The 23,439-nt window shown below is 37.3% G+C and overlaps 3 protein-coding genes and 1 long non-coding RNA gene across 6 annotated transcripts in view; 2 read left to right on the forward strand and 2 right to left on the reverse strand.

The window, feature by feature from the left end:
• Positions 1–23,439, reverse strand: part of msi (RNA-binding protein musashi) — a 138,272-nt gene that overhangs the window by 109,356 nt on the left and 5,477 nt on the right. The gene's annotated exons all lie outside the window — the stretch shown is intronic.
• LOC110191947 (uncharacterized) lies at positions 11,508–11,938 on the forward strand. Its single transcript, XR_002320048.2, has 2 exons — positions 11,508–11,771; positions 11,844–11,938. It is a non-coding gene; the product is annotated as an uncharacterized LOC110191947 (long non-coding RNA).
• Positions 16,531–18,576, forward strand: LOC110191941 (NEDD8 ultimate buster 1). The gene has a single exon (XM_020962958.2). The coding sequence runs from the start codon at positions 16,640–16,642 to the stop codon at positions 18,488–18,490; it is 1,851 nt and encodes a 616-aa protein (XP_020818617.2). The 5' UTR covers positions 16,531–16,639; the 3' UTR covers positions 18,491–18,576.
• Positions 19,554–20,345, reverse strand: LOC110191944 (uncharacterized). The gene is made up of 2 exons (XM_020962964.2): positions 20,242–20,345; positions 19,554–20,183 (listed from the first exon to the last, which is right to left on the reverse strand). Exons 1-2 carry the CDS (start codon positions 20,302–20,304, stop codon positions 19,611–19,613), a joined length of 636 nt encoding a protein of 211 aa, XP_020818623.2. The 5' UTR covers positions 20,305–20,345; the 3' UTR covers positions 19,554–19,610.

Raw genomic sequence — 23,439 nt, forward strand, 5'->3', positions numbered from 1 at the left:
TTTCTAATAGTAAACATACCTAAATAAAAAACTAATATATATTTAATAATAATCAGCAATAAAAAGTTCACAAATTAGTTATTAAAGTACAGCGCTCATTGTTTTCAGAATCCACAAGAACATACTTTAATAAATTGAATTAATACCACACACAAGACACCAAATTAATTGCAATTATGAATGCATTATCATATTCTAATTATAATGCCAAGTCATGCCAGGATATCTCCTACAATTTCATTAATCCTTACGCAAGCAAACTTGTGGCCAGGACACTTTCTTCATTCCCGCCAGAGATTAATGTCCTGGGAAAGCCCCTTAAGTCCAATTTGGGTCGTTAAAACTACAGCAAGATGAAAATTTTATGACTCCCGTCCAGGGTCCTGGGCACAATGCACATACATATGTAGGCACATGTAGGTCTGCAAATCACAGTGGCCATTGTTGTTGGCGCTCACTGTTTGTGAGAGTTGTGCGCATAACAATTAGGCAGCTTCGGCTTAGGCTGTGAGGAAGCGGAGCCCAGACTGCATGTATCCAATGTCATAAAAATATCAGCAACACATGTTGCCTGCCGCTGATTTTCTGAGGATTTCCAGAGGGGGGAAGGCGACATGGTAGAAATTATGTGGATAGGGGAGACCGGGGACCTGTCGTCTGCCAGACCTGCCACGTCTGGTTAATGAGCACGTTTTGCATCCGTGGGAAAGAGGCGCCAAAGGGAGGCCTCATATAGAGAGATATGTGCGAATATATCTCCCCAACAAAGCTTAGTTGTTGTTATACAAAGAAAACAGAAACTGTTGGTTAATCAACTAATTTCATTAAAGTAAAAGAAGTTTCTGCATTTTAAATCAATCAATAGTGATCGAAAAGTAAGCTATGATATATTTTCAATCCTTTTCGACACCAATTTTAATAAATTTCAATAACTTTTGCAACCGAATCTCCTTATTTTTGAAATCCTATTAAATATGTATGAATTTGCATTACAACCTTAAAGTATAGCCAAAACTCAAAATACAACTTTAAAAACTTACACCTTTTGGTTCATTACTCTTTAAATTCAATAGAAACAAGAAAGGAAGCTAACTTCGGCACGCCGAAGTTTATATACCCTTGCAGATAGAACTTCTATGAATAGGAATCCATACAATATTAATTATATATATTTGTGTTAAAAAACAATGAAGTAATACCTGCTTTCATTTCATTCACCTATACATATTATATTTGCAGTTTTACAGTCACAGATTTGCATTTTTCCTCTACATCAAACGATCGTTTGTATGGAACCTATATGATATAGTCGTCCGATTTTCATGAAATTTGCCACAAAATTTAAGACTTATATAAAATGGCTATACCTCAAATTTGATGAAAATCAGCTGAAAACTGGAAAAGTTATAAATTTAATTGTATTAATTTCTCGATCGTTCCTATGGGAGCTATATGATATAGTAGTCCGATTTTCATAAAATTTTATGCAAAATTGTAGAGTATAGTAAAATGGCTATATCTCAAATTTGATCCAATTCTATTGAAAACTGAAAAAGTTGAAAATTTTTTTGTAAAAATTTTCCGATCATTCCTATGGCAGCTATATGATATAGTCGTCCGATCCGGCCCGTTCCGACATATATACGAGTGAGAGTATATAGAAGGCTAACTACAAAGTTTCATTCAGATAGCTTCAAAACTGAGAGACTAGTTTGCGTAGAAACGGACAGACGGACAGACGGACAGAAGGACAGACGGACAGACGGACAGACGGACATGGCTAGATCGACTCGGCTGTTGATCCTGATCAAGAATATATATACTTTATATAGTCGGAGGTGCCTCCTTCACTGCGTTGCAAACTTCTGACTGAAATTATAATACCCTGCAAGGGTATAAAAAGAACTAAAAACAAAGTTTCAAAACCCCACGAGAGTTCCTGCAACTGATTCTGCAAAAGTGTTCAACACTTTCCCTGTTCTAACTTTGCCGCTTTGATATTCATTTGCCATATGAGACACCTCTTTTGCAAAAGGTACTATAGTTTGGGGGGGACTTTTGCTGGTCGCTTTGGAAACTTGACCTTAACAAGCGTAATATCATCAATCAGTGCACAAATTTGCATTTCATTTTTGCCTATTTGGTATCGAGAGCAGGAGTCTTTCCCCCGACTTTTCCCCAATACCATGTCACCGATGTCGCTGTCGGCGCATCAGCGGGCTTCATCAGCGCAGACTGATATGTAAATCCCATAAATCATGCACACCTGTCGTCGCTGGCAGGCGACAGTTCAGCTCGCTTTCGAGTCGTACCCATCAGCTCGGTTTGCTCAGGTCAGGCAGGACAACAAGGATATGGTCAACAGGACAGGCGGACAGAATGGACAAACTGACAAGACAGGCAGGCAGACTGTGTGGTCAAGCCTTTCGGGACAAGTTGGCTGTGAAAGGTCTCCGAGTTTTAAAAAAATCAGACATTTCTCTTGATTTTTCTTTGGGTTTTATAGTTAATTCTTAGTCTTGGCTTTCCTGGAAATATTGTATTCTTTTTCCTATATAAATTGTATAAAAATTCCTTTTATTCTTAGCTCTTGACATCACTAGGAACATAAAGTAAAGACTGGAAAAGAGGAATGAACGAGGCACGTCGGCATCGTCTTCTTTGGTGGTATGGCCTGCAAATTGATTAGCCACGTGCCGCCAAATGCTACCTTCCTTTAGGCCAAGTCAAGAGTTGTGGCCAACTGAATGGCAAATGTTTCATTCTGGACCTGATGAAGAAGAAGCTAGGGAAAAATTGCAGTAGTCTTTAAGTAAGCACATACTTTCACAGAGAATCAAGTCATGTTTAAATATGTAATTTCTATTCTTTCTTATAAAATATTAATCACATTTGAAAAAACATTTCTGGTATCATTTTTATATATCTCTTTTACAACTAAATACCTCAAAATCTTTAATCATTTTATATAATTCATAACCTTAAATATCCCCCCCATTAGGGGAAGTGATTCTGTTCTTCGTTCCGGACTCTCACTAATTGCTCGGCCACAACACCTGCTGCTGTTGCTGCTGTTGGCTTTTTAGCCTAGAGCTTTGTCGAGATGCTCAACGGACAACGGCAAAAAACCACAAATTTACATAAATATGCCACAAATCATAAGGACCTGGGGCCACATCCCAGTCTGCCCCTCAACTTGCGGTCCATGTGACACTGTCTCTCTGGCTATTATGAATGCATAAAAAGCTTCATGAGTTCATTTTTTAAAACCACACTTTCGTTGCAATTAAAATACCAAAAAAATAAAGAGAAAAAGGAGTCGCCAGTTCTCCAAAAATATATACCTAGGCCATAAAAAATACCAAGGAAAATTTATGTGCAGCACATGCCACGCCTGCAACTAAAGGCTTTCCTTTTTTTTTTCTCTCGATTCTTTTGCGGTGGTAAACGCACGTTGCATAATAATAAAAGTAGCTGTGGTGCGGAAGTTGGGGGAAGTAGCTTTTGAAAGCCATAGATTCTGACTGCAATTGTTTGTCATTAGCAAATGTTGCCTTTTCTGGACACTTTACGAGTCTATTCCCATACCCAAAAACTGCCGTAGACCTTGTTTTCCCCAAAACAGACAAAATTTGTGACTGCGACAGTTTGTCCGGTTTGTGCCCTCCTCCTGGTTTGGTTTGGTTTGTATTTTCCCCCAGCCATCGGGAGGGTCTCCTCTCATTTTTAACGCATCATTTGCAGCGTTTTATGTAGGTGCAACATTGCTACATTGCAATTTCCAAACACACAAAACATAACCTCAGGCTGTTGCCTTGAATCAATGAATAAATGCAGGATAAACAAGGCCACGAAAAACCACAATGTCTATGTGGATTATATACTATGAGAAAGAGTCGCATTTATCTTTAAATTGGAATCAAAATATTTCAAAAATAATTAAAGAAGAAGAATTTGCAAATATATTTGAACTGTACTCCAAAATATGTTGACGTTTTAAAACCTTTCAAAAGGGAGAATTCAGAATGCAGAATTCAGTGTTCAGTTAGTCTTCTTGATTTTTGATCATTGTAGAATTTAAAAACCTCATTTGTGATAACTCTTTTTGGGGGTTTTAAAAATCATTATGATTCATATAGCAGAGATATACTAAGTATTTATTTATACCAAATAAAAATAAATATCAAATGTAATCATTAAAAATTATTTCCAAATCTCTTTAATCTAACTTTTAATAGCTTCAGTTAAATGTAATTTTATTACAAATAACTGAAACTTTGTACTAAACATTTAACACAATTTGCTAGCCGGTTTACAGTAATTTTATATCAACAGTTTCCAAATAAAACTTTGCCCTCTGTCAACCCAACCCCTTTACTTTCAACCCCTTGATATATGCTGTGTTTTTTATTTGACAAAATAACAAACACTCTGGGAAATGAGCGCATCAACAACTGATTTAATTTAGCTGTCTGACAGATAAATACTTAATGCTAAAGAGGTAGGAGAAAAAAATGCAGATGGTTTTCAATCTAGACATCCAAGAGAGCTGTCCATAAAGTGCGGCACGCGTTTAATTTGTTCATTTTTTTCCTCTACTAAACGGCTGACATAATGAAAATGTAAATTACAGAGGCAAGTTATGGGACTCATTTTCAGAGCTCTGATATGGAATGGAGGATATAGGGAGTTGGAGAGAACTTGACTTTATGAGCACATAAAGTTCGCCTGTTGCCACATGAGGCCTCGGTCTCATCTCATTAGAGAAACTTTTCCCAGCGAAACGTAAATAGATTTCAACTCAAATTGCATAGGTCCTGCCCTCCACAGCTGAGCTTTCTTGGGGTGAGAGTTCAAATTTGGATTAACAGAAGAAACAGAAACACAGAAATTGTCTCTAGGTACACTCGTTTTTGTACTCTTTAACTTGTAACTCTGTGAAGGAGTCATTTCCGAACCCGTAAATTATCATATATATTCTTGATCAGCATAAACAGCCGAGTCGATCTAGTCATCTGAGGCAGAAACAAATTTTTACCAATTTGTTTCAAAATTTTATAAGGGTTTACGTCGTTAAAATTCTCAAAAATTGATCAAATTTTAATTTTTAAATTGATTGAGCAGATTTATTAACCTCCTAAAAACTAACACATGAAAGCTTTTCGAAATAAAATTAATGCATTTTTGGCTTAGTTATGAGATAAACTTTCGATATGTCGAAAAAATTGACATAAAAATATCGATTCAAAGAAAGCGAATGCAAACAAAGTTATCGATAATTTAATTACAAACAGCAAGTGTATATAAACTTCGGCTTCCGAAAGTTAGTTTTCTTTCTTTTTAACTTATTATTTGCATGTAAACCTTAATTTACATTTCTTAAAGTTCCATTTTACACTTTTTGCTTCGCTTTAAATTAAATCGATTAATAATATTAATTTTCCCTTTCCAAGTCTTGTTAACTAACATACGATTAAATGTATTTACCAAGAATATATCCTAGGATATTGGTTTATAGCCTCTTTTCTTTGATGAAAACAAATAAAGCCGGAAAAAAATATTACAAGCTAGTATTTTCGGTTCAGATTATTTGTCGTTTGCTTATCAACGCACTTCCGCATCATTAAATAATTTTATCATTTGCATTATTTTCACTTTCCTAAGCACAGATGATAACGATGGCCATGATGATGGCGATGATGAAGCCGACTGCCTGGAACAAGGTTACAAAGTTCCCTTGGCAAATTATGGGGGTAGCTTGCTTGGTCACAGGCTGATTTAACTAATTTGTAATTTATGCGACACTTTTGCGGTTAAGTTGCGGAAAAAGTTGATGAGAGAAATCTTTTTTTAATTAACTCAGGAAAGAGAGGCCAAAACAAAGCAATTTAAAAAGTTCTTTGTCTCCGTAGCAGGCCAACTTTTTGGGGATATTACATTTAAATGCAGGACTCATCATTTTAGTGCAGTTTGTAAGTCCTTTAAGATCCAAATCTGAGGAATACTTATTTCCGTAAATGGAGGAGCAGAGCTGAGTTCACTTCACTTACATTACGAACCCATTAAAGTTGCCAAGGGAACACGAAAAAAATTGTTTTATAGGGACCCAGGGATGGGGACTATGGAAATGCAAATGCTAAAGGACATGAGAGAGGGGAGAGAGCATGGGGACAAACGATAATGAGGACAAACAGCAGAAGCACAAATATAGCAACAGCAACAGCCGCCACTTGCAGCTACAATGATAATGTTGCTGGCTGTTGATGACAACAAACATCCAGCAACAGCAACAACTGCCACTCACAACTAACACTACACTGAGATTACAATTTATACAATACAATACAACACAATTTATGCAATTCAACATTTTAAATCAGTGCTTGCAAGAGAGCGTTCCATTTCCCTAAAACGCGAGGTTGCTTTTGGAATCTATTAGTTAAAAATACAAAATAATTCTTAACATTTTATTTTGTATCTCTCTCTCCTTCTATTCTCTATGCTTTGTCTGCAATGTACATTTAAAGCAGCTACAAAAACTTATAAGATCCTTACTGTAGCAAACAAGAGTTCTTTTTTGCTTTGCTCTGAGAGTTTTTTACATTTGTATCCCAAATTTCTAATCAACATTTTAGTTGGGAACCGAATAAACCTAGCTTCAAATAACTTATTAAGCTTTTAAAGCTATAAAAAAATTTCACAAATATTTAATTTTAAAATTCACCTACTTATTTAGAATACATTTCGAACAGTGTGATTACAAAATCTACTAACAACCGAACAACCAACGGAAATCAGCCAAAGAATGCGCGCCCCAGTGAAGCATTTTTCCTCCATCTTTTCCCCCATTTTCTGGCTCCCCCCTATGTCGCCTCTAAGTCCTTGGGAAAAAAGAACGAAATCTAAACGCTGTCTGTGCCTGCTTTTTACCCCCTTCTACTCAGCTTTGAAAAACCCTCTCTAACCACCAATTTTTCCCAGCAAGGATGTGCCTGCCGCTGCTCATTTTCGCTACTAAATAAGACAGGCCGCCGCGTCCTCGAACAACATTTTGACATTTCTTCTTCTTTGGGGCGCTTTTTTTAGTCTTTTTTTTTGTTTTACTTCTTTTTAGCATTTTTGCATTTTGCCTCACAAATTTCTGCAGTTTTCGTGACATAAAGCGAGGTCTCGGGGTAAATGAAAAGGGAAAAATGCATCAAGGAAACTGCAAGAAAATATATTCTTTAACACAAGTAATGCAGAATTATAGAAAACCAAAAATTTTATTAACAATTTTGGTAATAAATGTTGACAAACTATTTTTATTTGCAGCTAAAATTATTTTATTTTAGTATTCTAAAATTTGTAGCACAAATTATGGATGTATATTTCTTTATGAGTAAGTACTTATCCCTTCTTTTTCAGACAATGCTCATTTATTATATACAGAAAACAATCTGCTAAATGGCTTTTCAATTTCAGTTTTCACATTATTATTTTTGTGGGCCACTGCATGCACGATTTATTTTGGGAAAAAGGCGGAAAGTTCGCAGTCAAGTGAAAATGTCAGCCACTCAAAATGTGTGCGCCATTTCGCATATATAATAAATCTACCCAAAAACTGAACAAACACACAATAAAGAAAAGAGCAAGAGCATGGGCAATAGAAAGAGAAGAAAGAGCCGAGCAGAGTTTATTTAAGGTTTAACGATTTGGAAATAACACCACAAAACAGGACGACAAATTATTTGGCCATCAACTGCAGAACTCTCGCTTGGCATTGGCAGATTGGCGAGAGGGGCTGAAAACTTATTAATTTTCACAAAAGTCACTCACAAGCACGAAAAAAAAACGTATCCAGAAAATATATATATACACACACACACTTACCCCCCCACAAGTCGAAAATTGTGAAAAACTGTGACGTTATGCACATGAGTGAGCAAATCGCAGCAGCAACATCAGCAGCCAAAATGCATAGCATACTTCGCCGGGCATTAGTTTATTTTGTGGGGAGCGAATGGTTATGTTTAAGATGGAATTAAATGTACCCGGGAAAGGGGCTCCAACAAATTATGAGTAATTGCTGTGATGCCAGAAAACATATATGTACAAACTAAGAGTTAGTTAATGGAATGATGGAGCACTCAGAGGGATTTTCTGAAAGGTATGTAGTTAGCAACAAGTTAAAATTATCATGTAGGTTCTGTAGTACGTCTAATTAATTAGACTCAACCGAAATATAATGAATACGAATATAGGATGAAAAATTGGTTAACTGATAAATAAACCCTAAGATGATGAAATCTTTGACGGACTAAATATGTCAACGAAGCAGTAGTCCGCTAAATACTTAAGTTTAAACTAACTTAGTATAGAACAGTTGCTTTAAGCATTCTCCTGCATCTTTATTCCAGTCTGTTTAATATATATAATTATAATTATTTCCTTTCGTCTTAATTAAAGTCTTAAACAAGAAAGGAAGCTAACTTCGGCACGCCGAAGTTTAAATACCCTTGCAGATAGAACTTATATGAATAGGAATCCATACAATATAAATTATATATATTTGTGTTAAAAAACAATGAAGTAATACCTGCTTTCATTTCATTCACCTATACATATTAAATTTGCAGTTTTACATTCACAGATTTGCATTTTTCCTCTACATCAAACGATCGTTTGTATGGCACCTATATGATATAGTCATCCGATTTTTATGAAATTTGCCACAAAATTTAAGACTTAAATAAAATGGCTATACCTCAAATTTGATGAAAATCAGCTGAAAACTAAAAAAGTTATAAATTTAATTGTATTAATTTCTCGATCGTTCCTATTGGAGCTATATGATATAGTAATCCGATTTTCATAAAATTTTACACAAAATTGTAGAATAATATGAAATGGCTATATTTCAAATTTGATTAAATTCTGTTGAAAACTAAAAATGTTATGCCACAATTTTTTTTGTAAAACTTTTCCGATCATTCCTATGGCAGCTATATGATATAGTCGTCCGATCCGGCCCGTTCCGACATATATACGAGTGAGAGTATATAGAAGACTAACTGCAAAGTTTCATTCAGATAGCTTCAAAACTGAGAGACTAGTTTGCGTAGAAACGGACAGACGGACAGACGGACAGACGGACATGGCTAGATCGACTCGGCTGTTGATCCTGATCAAGAGTATATATACTTTATATAGTCGGAGGTGCATCCTTCACTGCGTTGCAAACTTCTGACTGAAATTATAATACCCTGCAAGGGTATAAAAATAACTTTAACAAATCTAAAATCTAATAGTATCCATATAACTACTGGCAACTACCAGTGTCAGAAATTTAAGGTTCATTACCCATATATTAAGGCAATATCAAAACTTTAGAACAAATAAACAATAATAAATTTCCCTGCTTAAACACCTAAACAAACAATTTTAACCATAACACTTAATGGTTCAATTATATTATTACAATCTTTTTCGCTGGCAAGCCAAAGTTATTTGAAATATGGAAATCAAACAGTAGCTACTGACTTATCTACAATGAAGGTCTACAGATCGGCAGTTTTAAAACTAATTATTATTCTGGCAATTCCAGGGGCATATCTATTTGATGCCAGCCAAACATGGGGCTGGCCAAAGCCCGGTGACTCAGTATGGAAATCTCAAATAGTTAAGCAACCAATATTTTTGGGAAGGGCTGTATTCAACGAATCGATATGGATGCCACGCAGAATCAATTGCATTAAATTCTGGGATCAGACCAAAACGGGAGCTACGATATGGATGAGTAAAGAACCACCTTGCGATTTACCGCGGGTCATTATAACATCGAGATATTTTTATGGATTTAATTTTAATGTGGAAGTTTTCGTTGACGCACGTCCGACAATTAAAGCTTTTCTTTTATAATAAATAAATCACAGTTTCTAGTCCTGTTATATGACTTCAGAGACATTAAACAAAATAAGTTTTAGTGTAAAATAAACTGACCCTTTGGTTTAATCTGATTAACACAATTTTCAACGCTGAATGCCAGAGTTTTAAAGTTGTAAACAGAAATTGCTACACTTTTCCCCAATGAAGGTCTACAGTTTGCCGGTTGTAATAGCCGTTCTTCTTCTGGCAACTCCAGGCGAATCCTTTTTTGACGCAAGCCAATCATGGGGGAGGCCAAAACCTGGTGACCTTACACTACATCGTCCTATAAAGAAATTGGATTCGAATGCTACTTACAAAGCTACACTAAGAACACCAACTGAAATCAATGCCGTTCAATTCAGGGATATTGCAAAAACAGGACCTACAATTTGGATGAATAAGGAACCACCCTGCTTTAAGCCGGAAGTCACTATCACCCCGAGAGATGTTAAGGGGTTCCATGTTATAATGCATGTTTTTTATTCGAAAGGAATTAACAAAACGGATTAAACCCTGAATATAAATACAAAAAATAAAGCAAAATAAGAGCACATTTTTTTAATTGCAAGCTTGTCTGATATATATAAGATACCAGGGCTTTTGAACATAGAATTAAAATTGAATTATCGTAAAATGGTTCCCCTAACAATTTTATGTCGTTAAATGCTTTTATAAATTTAGTCAGAAGTTTGCAACACCTGGAAAGGAGTCATTTCCGTTCTCGTAAGATTTTAAAATGCAGAATTTCCAAACAAATCCAATAATTATATCTGATGTATACAAGTTTTATAAATCTCCTGTTACTTTTCCTTTAAGTTTGACAAAAATGGATCCATTCTTAATAATTAAATAGCAAACTTCAAGGGTACACAAATTTCGGCGTGCTTCGGGGCATTGAGAAGGAAATACCATATCACCTTGACTAAAGCTTTCTGGTTTAATCTCATTGTCACCGTCATCAGGAATGGAGAAAGCAAACAGAAACTGCAAAATGTTTCTTCTTAACGGACCTAATGGACGTCTCTACAGTTCCGCCATTCTAGTAGGCATTCTCTTTCTGGCAATACCCAATGCAAATTCATTCTTCTGGAAACCTCCACTAGAATATTCCTATGGAGAGGTAAAACCCGGCAATTTGAGAACCACCCGTCGTATAGAAATGATTGCGTCTTATTGGGGTAAGGTGACTTACCGTACAACACTAAGTCTAAACAGGGTGATTACTTGCGTTAAATTATATGATCACACACGAACTAGACCTGAGGTATGGATGAGTGAATGGCCACCTTGCCTTAACCCAGAAATCGTAATCAGATCCGCAAACAAAGTGAACATCGATATAAAAATGGAGATTTACGTTGAAAAACCATAAAATACAAATACAACACATTAATAATATTGTATTATTGTCAGCATTCGAATAAAGTAATTAACTGATTACAAAATGTAACAATTATGACTTATACCCTTGCAGATAATGGCAGTTCTTGACATATTTTCATCTACTTTGAGACATGGATAATTTGTTTTATTTTAAAATCTCGTTTTGTATTTAATGCAAATCGAATTACCATGCCATTAAGAATTAATTACCATAACAGCTTGTCTTAAGCGTTCTGGTTTAATCTTATTCTCACCGTCATCAGGAACGGGGAAAGCAAATAGAAACTACAAAATGTTTCTTCTTAACGGACCTACTGGACGTCTCTACAGTTCCGCCTTTCTAGTGGGCATTATTTTTCTGGCAATACCCAATGCAAATTCATTCTTCTGGACTACTCCACTACAATATACATATGGGAAGACAGGCTACGGCGACATGCTAAACGTCCATCGTATAGAATTGGTTGCGTCTTATTGGGGTAGGACTACTTACCGTGCAACAATAGATTTAAAAAGGCTTGTTACTTGCATTAAATTAACTGATTATACAGGAACTAGACCTGACGTATGGTTGAGTCAATGGCCACCTTGTTATAGTCCAGTAATCGTAGTGACGTCACCAAATAAAGTGAACATGGATATAAGATTGGAGATTTACGTTCGAAGAAGTTGGTTTTAAAAAAAAGTCCATAATTTATAATAGAATATAAATACAACACATTAATAATATTGTATTATTGTCAGCATTCGAATAAAGTAATTACCTAATTTCAAAATGTAATAATTATGACTTATACCCTTGCAGAAAATGTACAAATGTACAGTTTTTAAAATATTATGGATAATTTTTATTATTTTAGAATCTCGATTTTATTTAACGCATATCGAACTACCATACTATTAAAAATTAAATACCAAAACAGGTTATCCACAGCTTTATGGTTTCATCTCATTTTCACCGCCATCAGGAATGGGAAAGGCAAATAGAAACTCCAAAATGTTTCTTCTTAACGGACCTATTGGACGTCTCTACAGTTCCGCCCTTCTAGTGGGCATTATTTTTCTGGCAATACCCAATGCAAATTCATGGTACACGATACCAACACATTATACATATGGGAAAAAATATGACAGTGACATGCTAAACATCCATCGTATAGAAATGGTTGCGTCTTATTGGGGTAGGACTACTTACCATGCAAAAATACATCTAAATAGGGTTATTAATTGCGTTAAATTAATTGATTATACCGGAACTAAACCTTTTGTATGGATGAGTAAATGGCCACCTTGCTATCAACCAGTAATCGTAGTGAGAGCACAAAATAAAGTGAACATCGATATGAGATTGGAGATTTACGCTGACAGAAGTGTGTCTTTCACAAATCCGGTTAAAGGATAATAAAATACAAATACAACACATTAATAATATTGTATTATTGTCAGAAGTCGAATAAAGTAATTAACTAATTACAAAATGTAACAATTATGACTTATACCCTTGCAGAAAATGTACAAATGTACAGTTTTTAAAATGTTATGGATAATTTGTATTATTTTAGAATCTCGATTTTTATTCAACGCATATCGAATTACCATACCATTAAAAATTAAATACCAAAACAGGTTATCCACAGCTTTATGGTTTCATCTCATTTTCACCGCCATCAGGAATGGGAAAGGCAAATAGAAACTCCAAAATGTTTCTTCTTAACGAACCTATTGGACGTCTCTACAGTTTCGCCTTTCTAGTGGGCATTATTTTTCTGGCAATACCCAATGCAAATTCATGGTACAGGAGACCAACACAATATACATATGGGAAAAGAGGATACAAAGACTTGCTAAACGTCCATCGTATAGAAATGGTTGCGTCTTATTGGGGTAGGACTACTTACCATGCAAAAATACATCTAAATAGGGTTGTTAATTACATTAAATTAATTGATTATACCGGAACTAAACCTTATGTATGGATGAGTAGATGGCCACCTTGCTATCAACCAATAATCATGGTGATGGCACCAAATAAAGTGAACATCGATATGAGATTGGAGATTCACGTTTCCAGAAAATTGTCTTACACAAATGCGGTTAATGTATAATAAAATACAAATACAACACATTAATAATATTGTATTATTGTCAGAAGTCGAATAAAGTAATTAACTAATTACAAAATGTAACAATTATGACTTATACCCTTGCCTTGACTTATACCCTGGCAGAAAATGAACAAATGTACGGTTTTTGAGAAATTTTCAACTACTTTGAGACATGGATAATTTTTGTTATTTTAGAATCTTGATTTGCAAATCAAATTACCATACCATTAAGAATTAAATACCATAACAGCTTGTCCAAAGCTTTCTGGTTTCATCTCATTTTCACCGCCATCAGGAATGGGAAAGGCAAATTCAAACTAAAAAATGTTTCTTCTTCACGGATCTACTGGACGTATTTACAGCTCCGCCGTTCTTGTAGTCATTCTTCTTCTGGCAATTCCGGATGCATATTCCTACTTCTGGAGACCTCCACTAGAATATACCTATGGAGAGCAAGGTCCAGAGGACTATAGAACCGTCCGTCGTATAGAATTGGTTGCGTCTTATTGGGGTAAGGTGACTTACCATACAACACTAAGACTACAAAGGCGGATTACTTGCGTTAAATTATTTGATCACACACGTACTAAGCCTGATGTATGGATGAGTAAATGGCCACCGTGCTATAACCCAGAAATCATAATCAGATCGGCCAACAAAGTGAACATCGATATGACAATGGAGGTTTTCGTTGAAAAACGTTGATTTTAACACAAAGCCCAATCACTAACATTCAAAGCATACATGATATATATAATAAAAATAAATAAATATAAACTCCATCTCTCGGATAAAGATACTTCACACGGTTTTAAAATAATTTTTCGAATTTCCTAAAAAAAATCTAATCATTATATCAGATACATTAGGCTCCTCTTAGTTTTTTTTTCGTTTTACCCAAATGGATCGATGGATAAAGGATATACAAACTTCGGTATACTAAAGTTAGCTTCTTTTCTTGTTTTACTAGGTAAAGGAAGGGACATTGAGAAGGAAATACCATATAAGCTTGACCAAAACTTTCTGGTCTAATCTCATTTCATGGCTTTTTACCGCTGCATGGCTCAGTCACAACGAACGAAGAAATCAGACAGAAGCTACACAATGCTTATTCTACACGGATCTACTGGACGTATATACAGTTCCGCCTTTCTGCTAGCAATTCTTCTTTTGGCAATTCCGGATGCACACCCTGACTACTTTACACAACCACTACACTATAGATATGGAGAACCACGACCCGGCGACGCCAGAACAGTCCGTAATATTCGATTGACTGCGTCTTATTGGGGTAAGGTTACCTACCAAACACAACTAAATCTTGGAAGGAAGATTACTGCCGTTAGCTTAGAGGATCGTACTGGTACTAGACCTGAGGTATGGATGAGTGCATGGCCACCTTGCTATAACCCAGAAATAGTAATCAGATCAGCAAACAAAGTGAGAATCGATATGAAAATGGAGATTTACGTTGAAGGTCGTTGATTTTAACTGCTTGCAGCTTATGCAGAAAGCCCATTATGTATAATAACACACTCCGATACATTCCAAATAAAGTAATTATCTTATTTAAAAATTTAATAATACCCTTGCAGGGTATTATTACTTAAGTTAAAAGATCAGAAAATGTACACCCTCGCCATGGATAATTTGTATTATTTTAAAATCTCGAATTTTATATAATGCAAATCGAATTATTATAGCATGGAGGCGGAAATACTTTCTGGTTTAATCTCATTCAAAGGCATTTCCCCGTTGCTTGGCTCAGTCATCAAGAAACCATACAGAAGCTAAGAAATGTTTCTACTACACGGATCTACAGGATGTATCTACAGTTCCGCCGTTCTAGTTGTAATTATTATGTCTGGCAATTCCAGATGCATCTTCTTGGGAAGCCACGGATTATACATATGGATGGCCTAAACATGGCGACTCGAGAAATTCGCGTTATGTAAACTTGGATGAGTCTTCTTGGGGTTCGGTTACCTACAGGACTACCCTAGCTTTTAGATGGCGTATTAATTGCATTAAAATCACTGATTATGCACGTAATGGGCCCAAAATATGGTTGAGCCAAAATCCACCTTGCTATAATCCGGAATTAGTTATCACCTCGCCCAGTCATCAAAAAATCGATGTTAGAATAGATGTTTTTGTTGAGAGATAAGCTTAGTGTTTAAACCTTAAACAAAAAGCCAATCATGAAATTTATTAAAAAAAAGTAAAGCAGATTAAGAACTTTTATTTAATATGTATCTAAATGCTATTGGTGAAATGATGGAAAATAATATTTTGAGTTTCCTAAAAAATCGAATCCTTGTATTTTCATATTTGTTTGACCAAAATGAATCGATGGATGAAGGGTATAAAAACTTCGCCATACTGTTATTATGTAACGACAAGGAAAATTGAGTAGGAAATACCATAACATGTTGACTAAAAATTTTTTGGTTTAATCTGATTTTATGGCTTTTCACCGCTGCAGAGCTCAGTCATTGAGAATCGAGAAAACAAATAGCAGCTGCAAAATGTTTCTTCTTCACGGTTCTGATGGACGTGTCTACAGATCCGCCGCTCTAGTAGCCATTATCTTTCTGGCAATTCCAGGAGCATATTTATGGGATTTTAACTCTCCAGCATCCTATACATATGGATGGCCAAAACCCGGCGACTTTAAAATGACACGCCATATAGACCAGGTTGCGGCGTATTGGGGTACGGTAGTCTACAAAACTACACTAAATTTGAGATATCAAATTCATTGTATTAGATTATGGGATAATGCACGTAATAGACCTATGATATCGTTGGATCATTGGCCGCCTGCCTATAGCCCGGAAATTACGATCAGATCGCCAGTAAGAGAACCCATTGATATAAGATTGGAGGTTTACTATGGCGGAGGAGAATGGCTTTAAGTCTATAAACAAAGCCGATAAAATGTATTAAAATAAAGCAAAATAAATACTAGTATTTATTATAAATAAGTTTTTAATTGTTAGCATTTTGAATCAAAAATTAAATAACTATCTAGCGTAGTGTAGTTTCTTATCCTAATATTCCCCTGCTTTCTAGCTTAATCTTTTACAAGCATTTAAAAATATTTGCATGGATTCACTTTGAAGGGTCTAAATGTATACCCTACGAGTCTAGTATATCCAGGTAGGTAAACTCATCTGAAATCAATGTAGTTAAATTCAAAATTGTCTGGTTATCGGAATCGAGAGACAGACTGACAGACCATGACACAGATAGACAATACTTTTATCAAGTTGCGAGCCCAATTACGGGAGCGGGATATCAAGTTGTGGGAGGAGCCATATTATCTCGACGGAGTTGGCAGCATTGAGTCAGAGATGGACCGATTGGCGGGCACTTTGAGCGGAGATCTGGGAATAAGTGTGTCCAACTGCCGGTGTGCCCTGACGGAAATGCAGGATAGTGCTCTAAGGAAATTGGCAGCACGCAAGGAGTTCACTGAGACTGGTCTGGCCACCTTCAATGTGAGGTGTGTGGACAGCAAGGGTGGCACTGCGCAAATAGTAGAGGTCAAGTGCTCTCTGGGGGCCCCAGGATCGGAACTACAGAATGCGGTGTCAAAGAGAATGGGATTGACTGACCCGAGTCATGTGAAGTGCATTTCAGCAGGTCGCATTATCGATGGACAGCGAACTCTGGCCGCTCAGGGTGTGAAGAACGGTCAGCAATTGATGATAGTGGTGGGCAGTCAAGTACAGGGCCAGGAGCTGCATGAACGTATCCAGAGGATACGAGCGGATGTGGAGGTGATTGTGGATGCCGATCACCGGTTCATGCAAATGGAGGATCAAAATGGACGTCAGATTTTTCTGCCGCCCATCGAGAATCGATCCCTGCTCATGGCCATGAGCATGTACGAGAAGGGCAGAGCTGCCATTCAAAGGGAACAATTCGATGAGGCCTTACTCTTGCTCCTAGAAGCCGATGAATTGTTCTCCCAATGCAACTCAAAATTCCTGGAAGCGGTGGACAATTATGCCCTGCTTAACCTGGACATTGTGTGGTGCTATCTTTGCCTGAAAAATATCACTCAATTACCGGATGCCCAGCGCCGCTTGGAGATCTGTGAGAAGACCTTTCGCCTCAGCTATGGTGATCAGTTCGATCGATTGTACTCCATCAAGGGATCAAGTTGTCCGGAGCGAGCTCTAATCATGAGGCTACGCCTGTTGCAAGGTGTGGTTTTCTTTCACCAGAATCGCCGAGATGAGGCCTACGAAAGACTGGAGGAGGCTGGCAAAGCTTTGGACGAGCTAAAGGCCTCCGACGACCACATTTCCCTCCTAGTCGAAATGGGTTACGATGAATCGGAAGCCAGGCTAGCACTGAGGTCCTGTGGCGGCAATGTGGACAGAGCCATTCAGTTCATCCAGGAACGCAGGGAGAAGATAAGCGAAGAGCGGAAAACCTCGGCGCGTGTGAGCCAACTTAACCAGGAGCTGAAAGAGGGAAATTCGAATCGAGGATGGATAGATCCTAGGGGCGTTGCGAGGCTAATAGAAATGGGCTATGAGCGACGTTTGGTAGTGGAAGCCCTAAAGAGGACCAAGAATAACATAGACCGAAGTCTGGATCTTCTGCAGAACCATTCCGAAGAGCTGAGAGCCAATTTGCCACCAGCTCTTGCTGTAGATGAAACGTTACTGTCTACCCTCCAGCAACTTGGGTTCCAGGCCCCGTCCGCTCGAGTTGCTTTGGAAACCACTGAAAATGATTTTCCAAAAGCCGTTGAGTATCTGCTGAAAAGCTTTGCTAGCAAAAGCGAACTAGTGGGTGTGATCCGAGCTATGACAAGAATACTGGAGGAAAATGGTCCCTCAGGGTCGAATAGGGCAACCAACAACAATGACGCCTCTCTCTTTGCCAACTTTTCCGGCAGTAAGTTAACCCTCATCCAAAGGGCTCTCAGTCAGGCCAAATCGGAAATGGAAACATATACTGCCTTCAAGAGATTTAACGAGGATCTCTCTGATAACAATCCCGACTATTTGGATTTGCCTCTGATTCAGGAGGAGCAAATCCTCATAGAGTACAGGCAATTGTTAGAGCGTTAATGGCGGTATATTACATTTAAAGCCTGTACAAAAATTTAAGATTATCCCATAGAAGTAGAATTATCTAAATGTATGAGAACACGATACGCTTGATTTTTTTTTTCTTTATTGGCACATGGCGGGTTTGAAAACTTAGGATCGCATTTTTATGAAAGCTTTAAAACAATGGGATAAAATCAATAAGTGAGGAATCTGCATTTAATACCAGAACTCTGTATAAATATAGTATATATGTAAGTCTGAACGAACCGGATCGAACAACTATATCATATAGCTGGCACAGAAAGGATCGTTACATGTATAGGAAAATGCAAAACTCCCTCTCTCTCTCTCTCTCTCCCTCTCGGTATGTCCATCTCTTTCTCTGTACATCTCTAGACATAGCTCTTATTCTCTATTTCTCTCTGCCTTCATATAGGGACAGCTCCTTCTCTCTCGCTCTCACTCTCTCTGTTCTCTTTGCTCGGAGACTATAAATACAGTCGCTTCACTCGCACTGGCCGCATTCTGAACGTGGCCTCCGGACTGTTAACATCTCTAGTGAAAGCGGCAGTGATAGTAATTAAACATTATTAATATGTATAAAATTGTTAACTTTTTAAATGTTAAAGACCAATGCAACTTTGCCTTAGTGATGATCGATTTCACATTCGAACCCATGATCCTATGTAAGAGTATAAACATTTCTACTTCTCAAAGTTAGCTTTCCTATTTTTAATTAAATTAAAAACAGGAATTAGTATATACACAATTATATCTATAGGGAAAATACACATATGTTAGTCAATTGGCTCTTAAAATTGTACCAACTTAACCAATTGTCTATTTCTATCAGCTGAGAGTGCTTAGTAACGCAATCTCAACTAATCTGCTGGTATCTATATATTGAATTATCTATCAAGAGAAACTAAATAAGTTTGAGGGGTCTGAAAGTTCCGAAACTCTTGAACTTTGTATGTATATGATGAGGCTCACCAAACTTATTAAGTAACTAAAATCGTAATATCAAATATTTTGATCCCAAAACTCGGTATTTGTACTTAATCGCTTTCAAAAAAGTTGGTTTTAGAGATTGACAATGTATTTATTTCTGGTAAAGTTCTACAACTTTAACGATTGTTCACATAGACTCAATACAGACATTAATGTTGGGCAGGAATGAGTTGAAAGAAACCTTGATCTTATTGGTGGCATTCAAGAAGCAGGAGCTGGTATCTGCTGGCAACTTGGCAATCAGTTTGAGAGTCTTATTGATCTTCCTGGTCAGCTTCATGCTGGCCTTGAACAGATTCCAAAAGCATTTAGAAGAGTTCTTGACAACCGAGCCCACAGATTTTTCCTTGGCACACAATTTCGAGTGCAGATGCAGAATATCATTGCAGATCTTGATCATATCCTTGACATTGCTCACAATCTTGGCCACATCCTTGGGAATTGCTGTGCCGCAGGCATCGATGGCATCCACGTAGGTTGTACAGGAATTCAGAATTTCGACAACCTCCTTGATAATACAGTTAGTGCCACGAACTGTCTTCAAAGCCTTGCGAAGGATTTTCCTGCAAGTGCGAATAAAGCCATAATCCTCCACATCCATATAGTCATTGTCATTATCCAATTCATCTAGCAACTGATTTAGTTCGAATTCAAAGTCGAAATCATTGTCTAAATCATCGACCGATTCAATCGAGTTGGCCTAAAAATTAAGTGCATAATGTTTATTAATTATTTAAGTTAATAGATAATAGACTTACCCGAGTGGTCAGCAGGCAAGTGGCCGAAACCAAGACCAGCAGACAAAGTGTTAATGCCTTCATATTGTTGCACAGTTAACATACGAATGGTTTTTTCGACACGAGTAAGAACTAGTTTATATACACAAATCTTATCACTTTTTAGAGTACCCACTTGATCTATCTTAGGCACATTAACACCAATATTTCAGTCAATTGGAAATAATTAATCAAAAAAGCTATCACTATCTAACAAAAGCAGAGAAACAATTTAAACTTATGGACATTTTAAAGATAGCTGATAAATTGTAATCGAGATAAGGAAATATAGAAGAGCTGAAATTAACCTTATAACAGAGTATAAAGAAAATTAAGCAGAGGTTTCCAAAAAATTGAATTCACAACCGAAATTTCCCTGGTAAAATCCAGAATTTTCACTCACAATTATCACACTGAATCAAGAGATGTAACCACCATATATATCCATATACGGCTCCCTTATGAATCCGGGCAGCGGCTCAGGACGAATTAAAAGCGATAAACCGCATGGACAAAAAGGAAAAGAACCACAATCGAATGGTGGCAGAGAACAGATCCCGGGACACAATAGACGACAAAAAGGGAAAAATTTGTTGCCATTGTCAGCTTAACGCGCTCCAGCTCGTCGCCTTTACTTTGTCCGGGGGGTTATAAATGGTAACGTGTGGTTAAGGGTTAATAACTCCCACCAACTTGGCAAGGAATAAGAAATAAAAGTCCAGGGAACCAGGAACAAGGACAGCATCCGAGACATTTTATAGATACAAAAGAAAGTTGGCACCCCGCGACAACAAGTGTGGCTGCTAATGAAAAGTGCCGTAAATGTCTGTCACAGAATGGATGGAAGGATCTTGGGTAAGGGTTTGGTTTAGGTTATTTGGGGTCTTCTTCCCTTTCTTTCGAGATGACACTGTCACTGGGTGATAAAGTAGTAGTGCTAAGGCTAAGGACTGTGTTATTTAGGGGTTTCATTAAAGGTTGATTCTTTATATCAAATTTGTTGCTTCTTTTGATTGCAAAACATAAACAATTGAGGGTGTATTTTCTCGAGAGATTGGTAAGTAATAAGAGTTGATAAAAACCACTTCTTTGATTTAGAACTTTCTGACAACTTACAAATTTCCATATCCTGTAATATGTGACAGGTGAAGGTTAAAATCAACCTAGGGTCTGTCATAAACTGTTATCATTACATGATGCTCAACCTACTTTCCCACAAAATTATCTTCTACTTACCATTCGAGCACTGCGCATCCTGCCATCCTTCCATCCTTCCGTTCTGCTCGTCCTTCTGGACTTGGCATAAGTTAAATGTCGAGTAAATGCGGCTGACAAGCATGATGATGCATCGCTGCCTGCATCAGACACTTTTAAAAATCCTTGTCCTGTCCTGTCGTGTCGTCGTCGTGTCCTTTCTGTCTTTCGTCCTGGGCATGCAGCAGAAATGAAATCAATGACATGTCGTCGGCAAAGTTTCCCCGTCACTAAGTGAGTTTCCTTAGCCCCTTGGGGCATTAGACTAATATGAACTGATTTACCCCGAAGTTAAGTTTCCACCAAAAAGTTGACAAGTGACAAGTCACATTGTTGTACATTAAATTAATGAAATCATTCTGCAACTTTTACAGGTCACGGCCACACACCCAAAGCTCTCTTTCTCTCTACTCGACTCTTCGCTCAAGGGGAAACTCCAAGTGTCTGTCCGGATTTGCGGCTCATAAATATTGAGCACAACTCATCAGAAGCAGGAGCTACATCTGCGGCTGAGAGGGGGCGGAAGGAAGGATACTGACTGCAGTCAATTGTTGGTCATCAATCTTTTAAACAAATGCGGTTCAATGCCAATGACAGCAGCAGCAGCAGCAGCAGTAACAAAGCCGTGCGATGGAGGGCGGAACAATGAAGAAACGTGTAGAATCCGGGGGATGGTGCTGGAAGCTGGCAAAAGGGCAAAGGCAGATAAAGATGAGTGGCAGAAAATCGAGGTTAGGTGGACCAGACTCCAACACTTTTTAAGTTAATAATACAGAGGGAATACAAAGTTTTAAAACTGGAATTTTGAAGAATTAAGCGAGTATTCTATCATACTTTCAGAAAGTAGAAACAGAAAGGTATATAAATATTGAAATTTATATTGGATCAATGGAATTCTAGCTCTGTCTTAGGCCGAAGTTAATGGAACTGTTCCTTTTAAGTTAGTAGAAAATGGACTTAAAAGAATCTAAACAAGAAAAGTTGTGGCACATATGAAGTTCTTGTCAGTTATCGAAAGAAAATTGAGCTTAGAACCAATTGTAAATAGGCAAATATTCAAATATTTTAAATTCTAAAGCCGGGTAAAAACCTCATACGAAACATTACTTAAAATTCATTAGAAATCGTCGCTACTGTTGGAATAAATAATTATCATATCATATCTTATGATATAATATAATATCAAAATTAGAAAATATCGAAATTCGTCTCAGTGTGAAGTGGAATCCTCAAAACCCCAAGACGAAAACCAAATGGGGGACAAACCCTCGTCTGAATTTGATGGCCACGATGGCGGCGACATATTACTTCCTTATTTGTGGGCTGCGCCCCATGACCTTTCACCTTGCCATCGTCACGCTCCCAAAAAGAAGTGAAACATTAGGCGCAGAAATCGCATTGTGTTCGACGCGAGTGTTTGCGTGTGTTTCGCATTAAAACAATGACGGGGCGCAAACATTTTTAGCGCTGACAGCGAGCCAAACATCCGCCAGATAAAAATGTCCGCGAACAACAAGCAAACACACACACACACACACACTCAAATTTTGATTGAATCAACTGTGTCTATGTCCCACCCACAGGGTCTGTTGTCTCCTTCCCAAAAAGGGGTCCTGGCCATTTGCTATCCGTTTAACCGAGCACACCGCCTCTGGGATGGTAATGATAAGCGCATAAAACCATTAAGTGATTCCACTCAAACGAGCACGTTAGCATGGCTGTGTGAAGCTTGCTTCTGGGCCACTTTTTTTTATTATTACCATTCATCTACACCTAGGAAAATTATATTTTCTGAAATATATAAAAATGATACTTAAATAAGTAAAGACTTTCCAGTGGGAACTTGCCACTGAATGGCTACTTTACATTCTCCATATACATAACATCTAGTTACCACTATCATCCAACTTCTTTACGTCTTCGAGC

This window comes from Drosophila serrata, unplaced genomic scaffold, assembly GCF_035046125.1.
Source record: "Drosophila serrata isolate PLE 108 unplaced genomic scaffold, ASM3504612v1 contig_360, whole genome shotgun sequence".
Classification (NCBI taxonomy): Eukaryota; Metazoa; Arthropoda; class Insecta; order Diptera; family Drosophilidae; genus Drosophila; species Drosophila serrata.